The sequence below is a fragment of the Antechinus flavipes genome, chromosome 1 (assembly GCF_016432865.1).
Source record: "Antechinus flavipes isolate AdamAnt ecotype Samford, QLD, Australia chromosome 1, AdamAnt_v2, whole genome shotgun sequence".
Classification (NCBI taxonomy): domain Eukaryota; kingdom Metazoa; phylum Chordata; class Mammalia; order Dasyuromorphia; family Dasyuridae; genus Antechinus; species Antechinus flavipes.
In genome coordinates, this window is record NC_067398.1 from 439,563,795 (window position 1) to 439,576,513 (window position 12,719).

The window sequence follows — 12,719 nt, forward strand, 5'->3', positions numbered from 1 at the left end:
AAATGAAGGGGGCAAACAGAATGACCCCAAAGCCCTTTCCAGCTCTAAGATCTTATTTTAACTTTAATGCTTATTTGAAACCCTTGACCCAATATTTATAGTTGGGACTTAACATTTGCTGATTTGTTGTCATTTCTGGCAACAGATTAAAGAAGCATCCCTTGTCCTCCTCCCTCTAATTCCATTTTCAAAAGAAGGTGTACTTACATGTGGTAGCACCAAAACCCACAAAAGTATCAAAGCATTTCTAACACTCCTTCTCTGCCTGCAAAAAATTTCTTTAGATGATTTGATTCTTTAAGATCTTATCATCTGAATGAAGATATTTTAACAAAACATGTTTTATATCATTGCTAAAGTATTTACTCTATTTTGTAGAACTTTATTCTAGACTATGAAAAGAAAAACATGGTTGATATGTCTTTAGTTGGCCATGTCTGGACTCTTAAAATAGTCTTCTCTCACTCCGTATCTTTTGCTGGATAAAATTCACTCATTTTCCTTTTCTTTCCTATTGAGTTTGCAGAAAATTGGCACTGTTATATATTTATTTGGGATTCATATGATCCAGAAAAGGTAAGTGATTTGCTCATTGTACTTCTATTTTAGCATACACCCTCTACTCCGAAGGCTCATTGGAACTACATTGAGTTGCAGAATCAAAAAAATTTTGAATTGGAAAGAAATCTAGCCCAAACTAATACCCAATAATGGTCCCCTACCCTCTGCTCAAAGACCTCCAAGTAGGAGGAATCTACTCTCTTCTGAGGCAACCTGTTCCATTTTTTGGATCACTCTTAATTGTTAGGACAGTTCCCTAACACCAAGTCAATTTCTCTTTTATATTGCATACATGAGATGAGGAGAAAGGTTTCCTTTTAATGACACATTGGCAAATTTCAAGTATAAAATTTATCAAATTGTGTGTGTGTGTTGCAATCCAATTTTTAAAAATTATTTTATGTTTATGTGTCTTCTGTGTAACATAGATAGACAAAGGAGAATCAAATAAAACTACAAAAGCATGAAATTTTCAATTTAGAACTCATCTAGTTATAGACCTGAGATTGTTTGGGGATTTTGTCTTCATGTCTCCAACATCTCGGACAAGAATATATGCCTTTTCTTATTTCACATTTTCCAGGGGTTATTTCAAGAAGTATATTAATTTTGTTTTCATATTTTAAATATTTATATTAATATTTAAAACTAAAAGGACCCTAGAGATGAACTGGTTTAACTCGCTAAATTTATATTGAGGAAACTTAAGCATAGAGACATGCAGTAATTTCCCCAAATTTTCAAAAGAATTAGGAGGTCATCAGCATTTAAATTTTAACCATGAATTCAATGCTTTTTCCACTAAACAAGTTTTGTCTAATACCCTCATTTTACAGTTCATAAAACCTGAAACCAGAGGTATTAAATGATGATTAAATTCTATTGTTGCCTCTTTATCTTCTACTTTTGTCGTGCACATAGTTTTAAATAAATTTCTATCAAGAAAGAAAAGAAAATGGTGGTAGGATTGACCAGTAAACCAAAAGTTCAGAAAAGCATGGAATCTCTTTATTAGTAGTAGTATGGAAATACTAGGGTCATGGAATGCAATCATGGCAATCTAGATCATAAATTCAGAATCACAAGGCTTCCAGAGAAGGACCCTCAGATGCAAACCCAGAGCCTAGGGATAAAGAAATCAGCTTTCACAAATCCTAATTCTTAGAATATCACTTTAAAACAGCCCAGGCTGAAAGGGGAAATACAGGAAAATAAAATTTGTAAGAAATTGGAATCAAGATCTTTGAAAGCTTTAAGGGCAGTGGTTACAAGTTCCTTGAAGCTTGTCTTTTTGAGGAAGATCTTATGGAGGATAAAGGTGGAAGCTTTTTTATTTTTCTCTCCTCTTTGGCCTCTAGGATAAAATACAAACTTCTCAGCTTGGCTTTTAAAGTTTGGCACTGTTTGACTTCAGCCTCTTTTGCAGATTAATTCAATAGTACTCACTTTGATGCATTCTATATTCCAGCCAATTCAGACTAATTTCTTGTCTCTTGTCTCCATGTCTTTGCAAGAACTATCTCCTTTATGTATGATACAGGTCCACAACACTTCTTCCTCTTACAATCCTTAGCTTATTTCAAGATTCAACTCAGGTGACAACTGGTAACACCTACTTTGACAAGCTCTCAACCTTGTAAAACTAATTTTTTGTTTATTTGCCTGTTTTCATGTTATATTCCCACTCTACCCTTAAGTAAAATATAAGCTACTTGAGAGCTAAGACTTTTTTTGGATTTTGTCTTCATGTCTCCAACATGCCAGACAAGGATATACCTTTTCTTATTTCACATTCACCAAGGGTTATTACAAAAAGCATATTAATTGTGTTTTCATATTCTAAATATTTATATTAAAATGACAATTATTTTTTCCTCATAACTACCTCAATTAGATTGTACCAGTCAGAAGCTGAATGTAAGAAAAGAAATTAGATCTCTTTGGGGCTAAATTAAATTCAAAGACATATTTTATTACTACTCACAAAGTGCTTTTAATGAGGAATGTCTTAAATTTTCACCCACTGATAAATGTCAAAGACATAATGAACTAAACATTTTGATTCATTTTTAATTCTTTTTTCAAAGCTGTAGTTTTGGTTTGATTTTGGTTTTTTACATAGTATCTCATTATCAAGGTTTTGATCTGTGTAATATTTTCCATAAGTCTTGGCTCTGGGTGTCTTTGTCTGTCTCACACACACACACACACACACACACACACACACACACACCCACACCCCTCCTTGGTAGACTTGGCAGTTTAGCTGTTTTGCTAAGATGCTGAAGACCAAAAAGATGGCATAGAAATTCAGTTCATTGGGGTTTTAAATTCTGTATTCTACAGAAGTAAATGATGTTGAAACAAAAGCAAACCAAAAAATCATGGGAGGTAATAAGGTCACCAAGTGAGAAAATGTAGAGATAAAAGAGAAGGCTTAGGAAAAACCTTGGGGTATCCCCATAATTAGATGGCAATGTATGGATATTGATACAGCAGAAGAGTCTGAAAAGAAATGATCAGACTGATTGGAAAAAGAAGCAAAAGAGAGTAGTGTCAGAAAAACTCAGGAGAGAGTGGTCCACAGTGTTAGCAGTTTCAGAAGGGTCAAGAAATTTGAGGACAGAGAAAAGCCTTTGGATCTTCCATTTGGAAAAAGTTAAGTAATGAGTTCAGAGACTGAATTACAAAGAATTGAGAAGTGGCTGATTAAAAAAAAAAAGTGTAAACAACACATATAGACAGTTTTTTCTAGGAGTTTGACTGTGAAAAAGAAGGATGTTAGCTTAAGTTATATGACAATAACTTAAAAGAAATATTATGCTCACTACATATTCTCAGATTAGCTAAGATGACAGGAAAAGATAATGACAAATGTTGGAGGGGATGTGGGAAAATTGGGACACTGATACATTGTTGGTGGAGTTGTGAACGAATCCAACCATTTTGGAGAGCAATTTGGAACTATGCTCAAAAGTTCTCAAACTGTGCATAACACCCTTTGATCCAGCAGTATTACTATTGGGCTTATATCCCAAAGAGATCTTAAAGGAGGGAAAGGAACCCACATGTGCAAAAATGTTTGTGGCAGCCCTTTTTGTAGCGGCAAGAAACTGCAAAGTGGATGGATGCCTATCAGTTGAAAAATGGCTTTATAAATTATGGTATTTAAATGTTAATAGAATATTATTGTTCTGTAAGAAATGATGACCAGGATGATTTCAGAGAGGCCTGGAGAGACTTACATGAACTGATGCTAAATGAAATGAGCAGAACCAGGAGATCATTATACATGGCAAAAAGAAGACTATATGATCATCAATTTTGATGGATGTGGCTCTCTTCAACAACGAGATGATTCAAAACAGTTCCAATTGTTCAGTGATGAGGAGACCCATATACACCCAGAGAGAAGACTGTGGGAACTGAATGTGGTTCACAACATAGCATTCTCACTCTTTGTTTTGATATTTGCTTGCATTTTGTTTTCTTTCTCAGTTTTTTTTCCTTTCTTGATCCGATTTTTTTTGTACATCAAGATAACTGTATAAATATGTATACATACATTGGATGTAACATATATTTTAACATATTTAACATGTATTGGACTACCTGCCATCTCAGGGAGGGGGATGAGGGGAAGGAGGGGAAAAGTTGGAACAGAAAGTTTTGCAAGGGTCAATGTTGAAAAACTACCCATTCATATGTTTTGTAAATGAAAAAGCTTTAATTTAAGAAAAAAAAAAGAAATGGTATGATCATATCAGGAAAGGGCTTTTTAAGGATGGGAAGACTTATTGAAGGGGGGTAATCTGTAAGAAGAAATAGGAGGATCAGGGATTGAGGGAACAAGTAGGGGAAAAAATGGCCTGGCAAGGAAAGAGGCTTCAGTGTCTGATGATTATCTCCATGGTGACAAAGAATAGATTGAGAGAAAATGAGGCACAGAAAAAAAGATACAAGTATTGGAGATTTCGGCCAGAGAGAGAGTTTTAGAAATCTTTGTCAGCGAGGTGGAATACTTTAGATTGAAAAATTAAGAATGTGACCTTGGGTGTGACTTAGGTGGAGTGAAGGATTATAAAGGTTATAGTACTTGAAAACATCAGTATGGGTATTGAATTCCCATAATGTGTCTATAAGCAGAATAGAGAAGGATACTATAAGAAAGGAAGGTGGAAGAATGAAATGGGCATGATTAGATAACTAATTCTAGGGTCTAGACTGCTGTTGCATCTAGAGAGAGTGTACTTCAGGGAGGGAAAGAATGATGGTATTAGTGAGAATGATGTTGAAAGAAATCAAGAACAAGGAGCATACTGGCTCCCTTTCCAAGATAGATGTGAGAAGAAACACAATCAGTACTTGAAAGATCATCTTGGATATAATATACAGACTTTTTACCTATCCTTTTCCTTTTACTACAATTAAGTCCCATCCCATCAAGGTTTAATGATATTTATGAGGGGAAATTAATCTTTTTCACTTTGTATCTCTGGTTCACATCTTCTTGTTACTCTTCTGTGCTTCCAAATGCTTCTGCTTTGATGCAGATTGATGGAGAAAAAGGGGAAAGGAAAAAATCCAAAGTACCCCTAGGGTAGAAGAATTCCTACCAAATATTTCCTATAGATAAGGCTTAATTAGTTACTCCATTCAAAAAAATACCTTACTTCCTTCTTTCCCCTATAGAAGGAATAAATTATTTAATAAAAAGTATGTATTAAATGCTTACTATCTACCAAACATATTACTAAGAACTGAAGATATAAATACATAAGTAACAGTCCCAACCATAAGGGAACTTAACTTACATAAGAAGAGATTACACAAATGAAAGAGTGATGGCTAGGGAATGGTATTTTGATATGAAAGTCACTGTGGTGGAGAGTATATACCATTATACCCTTTCCAGAAAAAAAAGCAAATAGCAGAGTTGTATTTATTGTTGTTTTATCCTACCCCTAAAGTAAATGGTAGTCTCTGTAAATGCTCTGAATATCATTGTTAACTGTGCATCCAAAAAGACATAGTAAATTTGGAGAAAGTACAGAGGATAATTTAATCTGATTATGAAAATAGTATATACTGGGGAGTGGAGGGGAACCGTACTATGGTTTCCCTGCAAAGAAGACAGGAGAAGAGGAGAATAGTCCTTATTTAAAGTCTATAAAATCTTGAAGATATATAGGGAGAATAGCTTACTCATTCTGTTCTTGTATATTATTTTGAACTGGAAGCTTCTCTTTTAAAAGCAGAAAGCTTTATTGAGAAAAATAAAAAGAAATCTGATCTTACACATAGAGAATAAGCCCATAGAACTTGTTACACTTGAGATAACTAGGGAAAATATAAAAAGACTCAAGAAGGGATCATAATTATGATAAATATTTGCTCAAAAAACAACAACATGAGGGTAATTATATTCTGTGCACTAAAATCTGTTAACAAGGGATGAAGACAGATAAATTCTACCATAAATCTTGAGACTTTTCAAATTAAATTAACATATACTTTATTACTCATTGAATTCGGTACAACAGGTCATAGGGGAGGATGGTAAAAAATATATTAGGAAATCTTTGTGAAGACTAATTTAATTGAAGTAATTTCAAAAATTATTAGTTAGCAGTCATTGTGTTTGGCATGAGAAATACAAAGACATTGAAAAAAAAAAACAGCCCCTTCCCTCAAGGAGCTTATATTCTTTTGGAGGAAACACGAATTTACAAAGTTAAATGCAAAATATATACAAAGTAATTTTCTGGGGGATGGAAACAATTTCAATATAAAGTCCAATTAATAATAGAGGATCAAAGTTTTTTTCTGTACTAAGTCACTTATTTTCTTGTATTTTCAACATATATAATAAAACAAAGAGCAAAATCTGTTTTTGCTCAAGGTCTCCCTTATACTCAATCCCTGTAAGCTTAATTTTTGTCCTTGTCCTGTTTTACTATTTTATTGAATCCTTTGGAAGTTTCACTCTATTAACCATAGTGATTAATTTATTGGTTAGTTACTATTAAAAACTATTTACTAATTTATAGAGGGGTCATTAGTCTATTTTATGGAGGGAGTTCTGGAATGATGGAAAATAAAGATCCATAACTGTGTTCTATCATATTGTGATATTAATTTTGTCTTTGGGAAGATTATAAAATTGTAACCCAAGTAGCTTATGTAAGAGATTTTCCCAAAGAAATTATGTCCTTTTTGACTTTTTTCTCTTTAAGAAGAGATTATTAAAATTATATTAATTTAATTAGTCGACATATCTGAAAATACCATACTTTTCTGCTACAATATAAATAATTTGAAGTTTCACTTAATGGTTGCATTACCCAAATCTTTATATTCCATTAGAAAGCCTAAGATAATTTAAGTTGTTTAGGAAAATCCATGGCCTGAATAGTTAAGTAAGTAATATAGTTTTACCTTGACCAAGAATGTCATTGTCTTAAAATGCTTATCTGTATAATGTTATTCTCCTAAAAACATGTTTTTGAAGTCATTTGATTATTTTTTTATTTTATATAATGCACTCAGGGAATATGAAATTTATAACATTTATACTTTGTCAGCCCACCCAAGTATAACATAATAGAATGAGTACTGTTTGGGGTCAAAGGACTTGGATTCAAATTCTGTCTCTGCTATATAACTATCTGTGTGACTTTGGGCATGTCATTTAAGCTTTATAGACCTCCATTCTTCATCAGTACAAGGAGGGCGGTAGATTAAAGACTTTCTAAGCTCTAAATCTGTGTTTTAATTTGCTGTACAATTTGTTTATGTAATAAAAGTAACTTTTCACAATTAATTTTATATGATGATTTTTTACAGTTTCTATTTAGTAGTATTTTTTTAAAAAGGAATTATTTATCAAATAGCAAGCAATCTAATTTAGGTTATATGTTTACAATCATGTTAAGCATATTTCCATATTAGATTGTGAAATTATATATGTAATGGCTTTAAATTAAAGCAAGTGACCATATGACTTATAATTGAATAATAAAACAGTATATTATAAACAGTTTTGCACATTCATAATTTGGCCTTACTTTCCTAATCCTTCTATTCTTATGTAATATGCAGAATTACTTTAAAATCACATTTGAATTGAAGGTAAATTTTAAATTATCTATTTGAATTTTTTTTCATCAATAGTCTGACTTTAAAATAGAAATAAATGAAAACATAAATTAAATTTAAAAGAAAATACTCCCACTCAGTGCTAACCTTGCCACATTTCATCCAGAAATGCAGTTTATAAATGAGTTATTTAATCAGAAAAATTAAAACATCAAGATGAAGCAGCATAGTTAAACAACATTGCTAGCCAGTGGTCCTGGGATGTGCTTCATGGAGATTCTTTAAGAAAGCATCATTATACAGTGGAAGTAGTAGTTGTTATGGAATTAGAAGACCTGAGTAGGAAAAGGATCCACGTGTACAAAAAGATGTATAGGAACTTTTTTTGTGGTGGCAAGGAATTGGAAAATGAGGGTATGTCCATAATTTGGGGAATAACTTACTAAGTTATGATATATGAATGTAATGGAGTACTATTCTTATAAGAAATGATGAGTAGGTCAATTTCAGAAAAACCTTAAAAGACAAGAACTGATACTGAGTTAAGTGAACAGAACCAGAAGAACACTATTCACAGTAACAGAGCATTGTGCAATGATCACCTATGACAGATTTCGCTTTTGTCAGCAATGCAGTGACCAAGTCAATTCCAAGAGACTTTTGATAGAAAATGCTAACTACATCCAGAGAAAGAACTATGGAATCAAATGCAGATTGGAGCATACTGTTTTCACTATGCTGTTGCTGTTGTTATTGTTGTTTTCTTTTTCGTGGTTTTTCCTCTTTTCTTCTGTCTCTTCTTTCACAATCTAATATGGAAATATGCTTAACATGACTGTAAATATATAACCTAAATTAGATTGCTTGCTATTTCGGGGAGGGGAGAAGGAAAGGAGAAAAATTTGGAACTCAAAATCTTACAAAGACGAGTTGTCTTCACATGAAATTAGAAAAAATAAAATGCTACTAAGAAAGAAATTTAAAAAACAAAAAAGAGAGAGAAGGAGAAGATGACCTGGGTATACTTCTTTTTTACTTGCAAGCCCAATTCATTGATCTTCTCTTTCTCTATTTTATTCAAATAAGTCTCTAAGTATATAAAATTTCCTCTTATTACCGCTTTGGCTGCATCCCACAAATTTTGGTATGATGTCTCATCGTTGTTATTATTTTAATTGAAATTATTAATTGTGTCTGTAATTTGCTGTTTCACCCAATCATTCTTTAAGATGAGATTATTTAGTTTCCAATTATTTTTTGGTCTATTTACACCTAACTTTTTGTTGAATGTAGTTTTTATTGCACTGTGATCTAAAAAGGAAGCATTTACTATTTCTGCCTTCCTGCATTTAATTTTGAGGTCTTTATGTCCTAATATATGGTCAATTTTTGTATAGGTTCCATGAACTGCTGAGAAGAAAGTATATTCCTTTCTGTCTCCATTCAGTTTTCTCCAAAGATCGATCATACCTAATTTTTCTAATATTCTATTTACCTCTTTAATTTCTTTCTTATTTGTTTTGTGGTTTGATTTATCTAATTCTGAGAGTGCAAGGTTGAGATCTCCCACTATTACAGTTTTGCTGTTTATTTCTTTTTGCAGCTCTCTTAACTTCTCCTTTAGGAAATTAGATGCTATACCACTTGGTGCATATATGTTTAGTATTGATATTGCTTCATTGTCCATTCTACTCTTTAGCAAGATACAGTTTCTTTCCTTATTTCTTTTAATTAGATCAATTTTTGCTTTTGCTTGATCTGAGATAAGGATGGCTACCCCTGCTTTTTTGACTTCACCTGAAGCATAATAGATTCTGCTCCAACCTTTTACCTTTACTCTGTATGTGTCTCCCTGCTTTAAATGTGTTTCCTGTAAACAACATATTTTAGGGTTCTGATTTTTGATCCAGTCTGCTATCCGCCTCCGCTTTATGGGAGAGTTCATCCCATTCACAATTACAGTTAAAATGACTAATTCTGTATTTCCTGCCATCTTATTATCCCCAGATTATGCTTTTCTTTTACTTGCCCCCCCCAACCCTTTTCCCCACTTTTAAACTTATGTGCCCCATTTGTATCACGCCACTCACCCTCTTTAGTATCCCTCCCACCTTATTTGATTCTCTTCCCCTTTCTTGCACCCTTCCCTTATTACTCTTTTCCTTTTCCTTTTCCTCTCCCCCTTTTTAATGAGGTGAGAGAAGATTTTCTGTAAAACAAGTATGTCAATTATTTTCTCTTTGAGCCAACTCTGATGAGAGTAAGATTCACACAATGTTCCTCCCCCTCTCTAAATTCCCTCAGATAGACCTGGGTATGCTTCTGACAATAATATATTACCTGAATTACCTTGAGCAAGTCACTTAACCTTATAGGGCCTCAGTTTATCTGTAAGTAAGATGAAGTGGTTGGATTAGATTGTCTTTAAGTGCCTTCTAGGCTTAAATCTATGATGTTAGGGGCCAATTTACATTAAATAGGACAAAGTTTATTATGTTATGGTTGTCACTGTTAATTTTTCTTCATCATCATCATTGGGTTTTGTTTTTAAGCTAATTGTTCACAAAAAAGATATATAAAACTTAATATAATTCTTTTTTCTCTATCTCTTCTCTCCTCTTTACAATTTAGAAAATATCAGAGAGGAACCAGAGTACGTCTACGACTGCTGGATCTTGAACTCACATCCAGATTCCTGGGAGCAAAAACAGATACAACTTTACTTGAAGCTGATGCTGTGCTCTTGGGAATACAGGATAGTAGAGACACAAAGTCAAAAGAAGAGAGTTCAAAAAACAAATAAACTTTGGTGATTTCAAGGTTTTAGAGACCATTTATTAAACTCAGATGTTCAAATGTGTAACAAGTCCAATCCATTGTAAATGAAGAAATTAATTTAACAGAAATCTCAATAAATAAAAGACTTAAATGCAACCACTAATCAACATTTTTTTCCTCTTTAACTTTTTCCTTTTAACTACTCTTCTTTATAGTGATATTAATAAAAACCAAACCAAAAACAAAACTATTCTTAATAATTATTGTTGAATTGTTGGGAAGGCTTAAGAATTTTGGGACACTAAAAGAAGCTTATGAGTAGGTACATAAAGAGTAACATAAGTAAATTAGGGTAACATGGAAAAAGTTAGCTTTCAGACTATGGATAAAAGATAGAGTTTGTGAACAAACGAGATAGGATCACAAGAGGTAAAGTGAATAATTTTGATTTCATGAAATTAAAAAGGACTTGTAAAAACAAAACCACTGCAGCCAAAACAAGAAGAAAAGCAGGAAAAGTGGGAAGGAGGGAATTTATAGCTAGTTTCTCTGTGAAATACCTTCATTTTCAAGTATATTATGAATCTAAAGCTAAATTTTTCATTCCTCACTTGATTGATAAATACAGTTTTCTGTCTATTTATAGACAGTTTTTAGAAAAAAGAAATTAAAGCTATTAATAGTTATATGAAAAATGCTCTAAATCACTATTGATTACAGAAAAGCAAATTAATACAACTGTGAAGCACCATTTCACATCCATCAGATTGATTCACATGACAGAAAAGAAAAATGACAAATGTTGGAAGGGGATGTGAAAAAAAGGAAACTAATGAACTGTCTGGAGATCTGAACTGATCCAGCCATTCTGAGGAGCAGTTTGGACTATATCCAAAGGCATAGCATGCCCTTCCAACACTAGTAAGTCTATATCCCAAAGAAATCAAAGGAAAAGGAAAGTGTCTTAAATCTATTATAGCAATTCTTATTGTGATGGCAATGAATTGTAATTTTCGTGGATGCGCATTAATTGGGAAATAGCTGAACAAGTAAATTGTGATGTAAGACTATTGTGCTTTAAGAGATGTATAGAGGAATAGTTTTAGAAAAACCTGGGAAGACATGTTTGAACTGATGCAAAATGAAGTGAACAGAAGCAGAACATTGTACACAGTAACAGCAATATTGTAATAATGGTCAAGTGTGAAAGACTTAACTATTCTGATGAAGACAGTGAGCCAAGATAATTCCAAAGGACTAATGAAAAATGCTACTCACTTCCAGAAAGAAAACTGATGACCTCTGAGAACAGATCAAAGCTTAATTTTCTCACTTTATTTTTCTTGTCTTTTTTTGGGGGGAGGGATGGAGCAGAAGGGGTTACAATGTGGGTAATAGGAAAATAATGTTTGTGTGTGGGGGAAGAGTAGGTACTATGTAAGTCATGAAGAAAGTCTTCGTTTTAAACCAAAAGTTTAACCCAAAACCTTTTTTAAAAAAATAATCAGCAGGATGATTTCAGAAAAAGCCTGGAGAGATGTACATGAATTTATGCTAAGTGAAGTGAGTAGAATCAAAAGAACATTGTATACAATAACACGAAGATTGGGAGATGGACACACAACTGTGTGGACTTGGCTTTTTTCAACAATAAGGTGATTCAGGCCAAATCCAATAGACTTGTAATGAATGGAGAGAGCCAGCTGCATCCAGAGAAAGGATGATAGAGACTGAATGTGGGTCACAAATAGTATTTTCCTTCTTGTTGTTTGATTGTTTTTCTTTCATTTGTCCCCCCTTTTTGATCTGATTTTTCTTGTGCAGCATGATAAGTGTGGAAATATGTTTAGAAAAATTGTACATATTTAATCTATATTGGATTACTTGCTTCCCAGGCGAAGGGGGAGGAATAAAAATAGGGAACACAAGGTTTTGCAAGCATGAATGTTGAAAACTATTTTTACATGTATTTTGGAAAATAATAAACTTATTTAAAAAAAAAAAGAATGTAAGATGAAATAAACAAAAACATGGATAAATGTTGCTGATAGATTGATTAGCCTAAGACGAAACACATCCCTAGGACATCCTGCTAGAAACCAAGTTGACATCAAACTAGTAATGACTATTCATCTACTTCTGAATCTAAATGCAATCCGGACTTTTCCATCTTCACAAGTACATCATGAAAAACTTTCTTGTAGCATGGTGAAGTAAAATGAGTCCTTGTTTATAAATCAGGGGACCTGAATTCAGGCACATCTTGGATATCTGCCACCTCA

At 33.0% G+C, this 12,719-nt stretch overlaps 1 protein-coding gene across 2 annotated transcripts in view; it reads left to right on the plus strand.

The window, feature by feature from the left end:
- The window catches only part of MRPS28 (mitochondrial ribosomal protein S28), a 159,350-nt gene extending 148,666 nt beyond the window's left edge, over positions 1-10,684 (plus strand). The window contains exons 3-4 of one of the 2 annotated variants that reach the window (XM_051969995.1): positions 520-576; positions 10,291-10,684. In XM_051969995.1, coding sequence (XP_051825955.1) covers positions 520-576; positions 10,291-10,462 — 229 coding nt within the window. In that variant the 3' untranslated portion in view covers positions 10,463-10,684. The remainder of the gene's footprint in view (positions 1-519; positions 577-10,290) is intronic. The other variant, XM_051969996.1, reaches the window with a different exon arrangement.
- Positions 10,685-12,719: the final 2,035 nt, after the last annotated feature.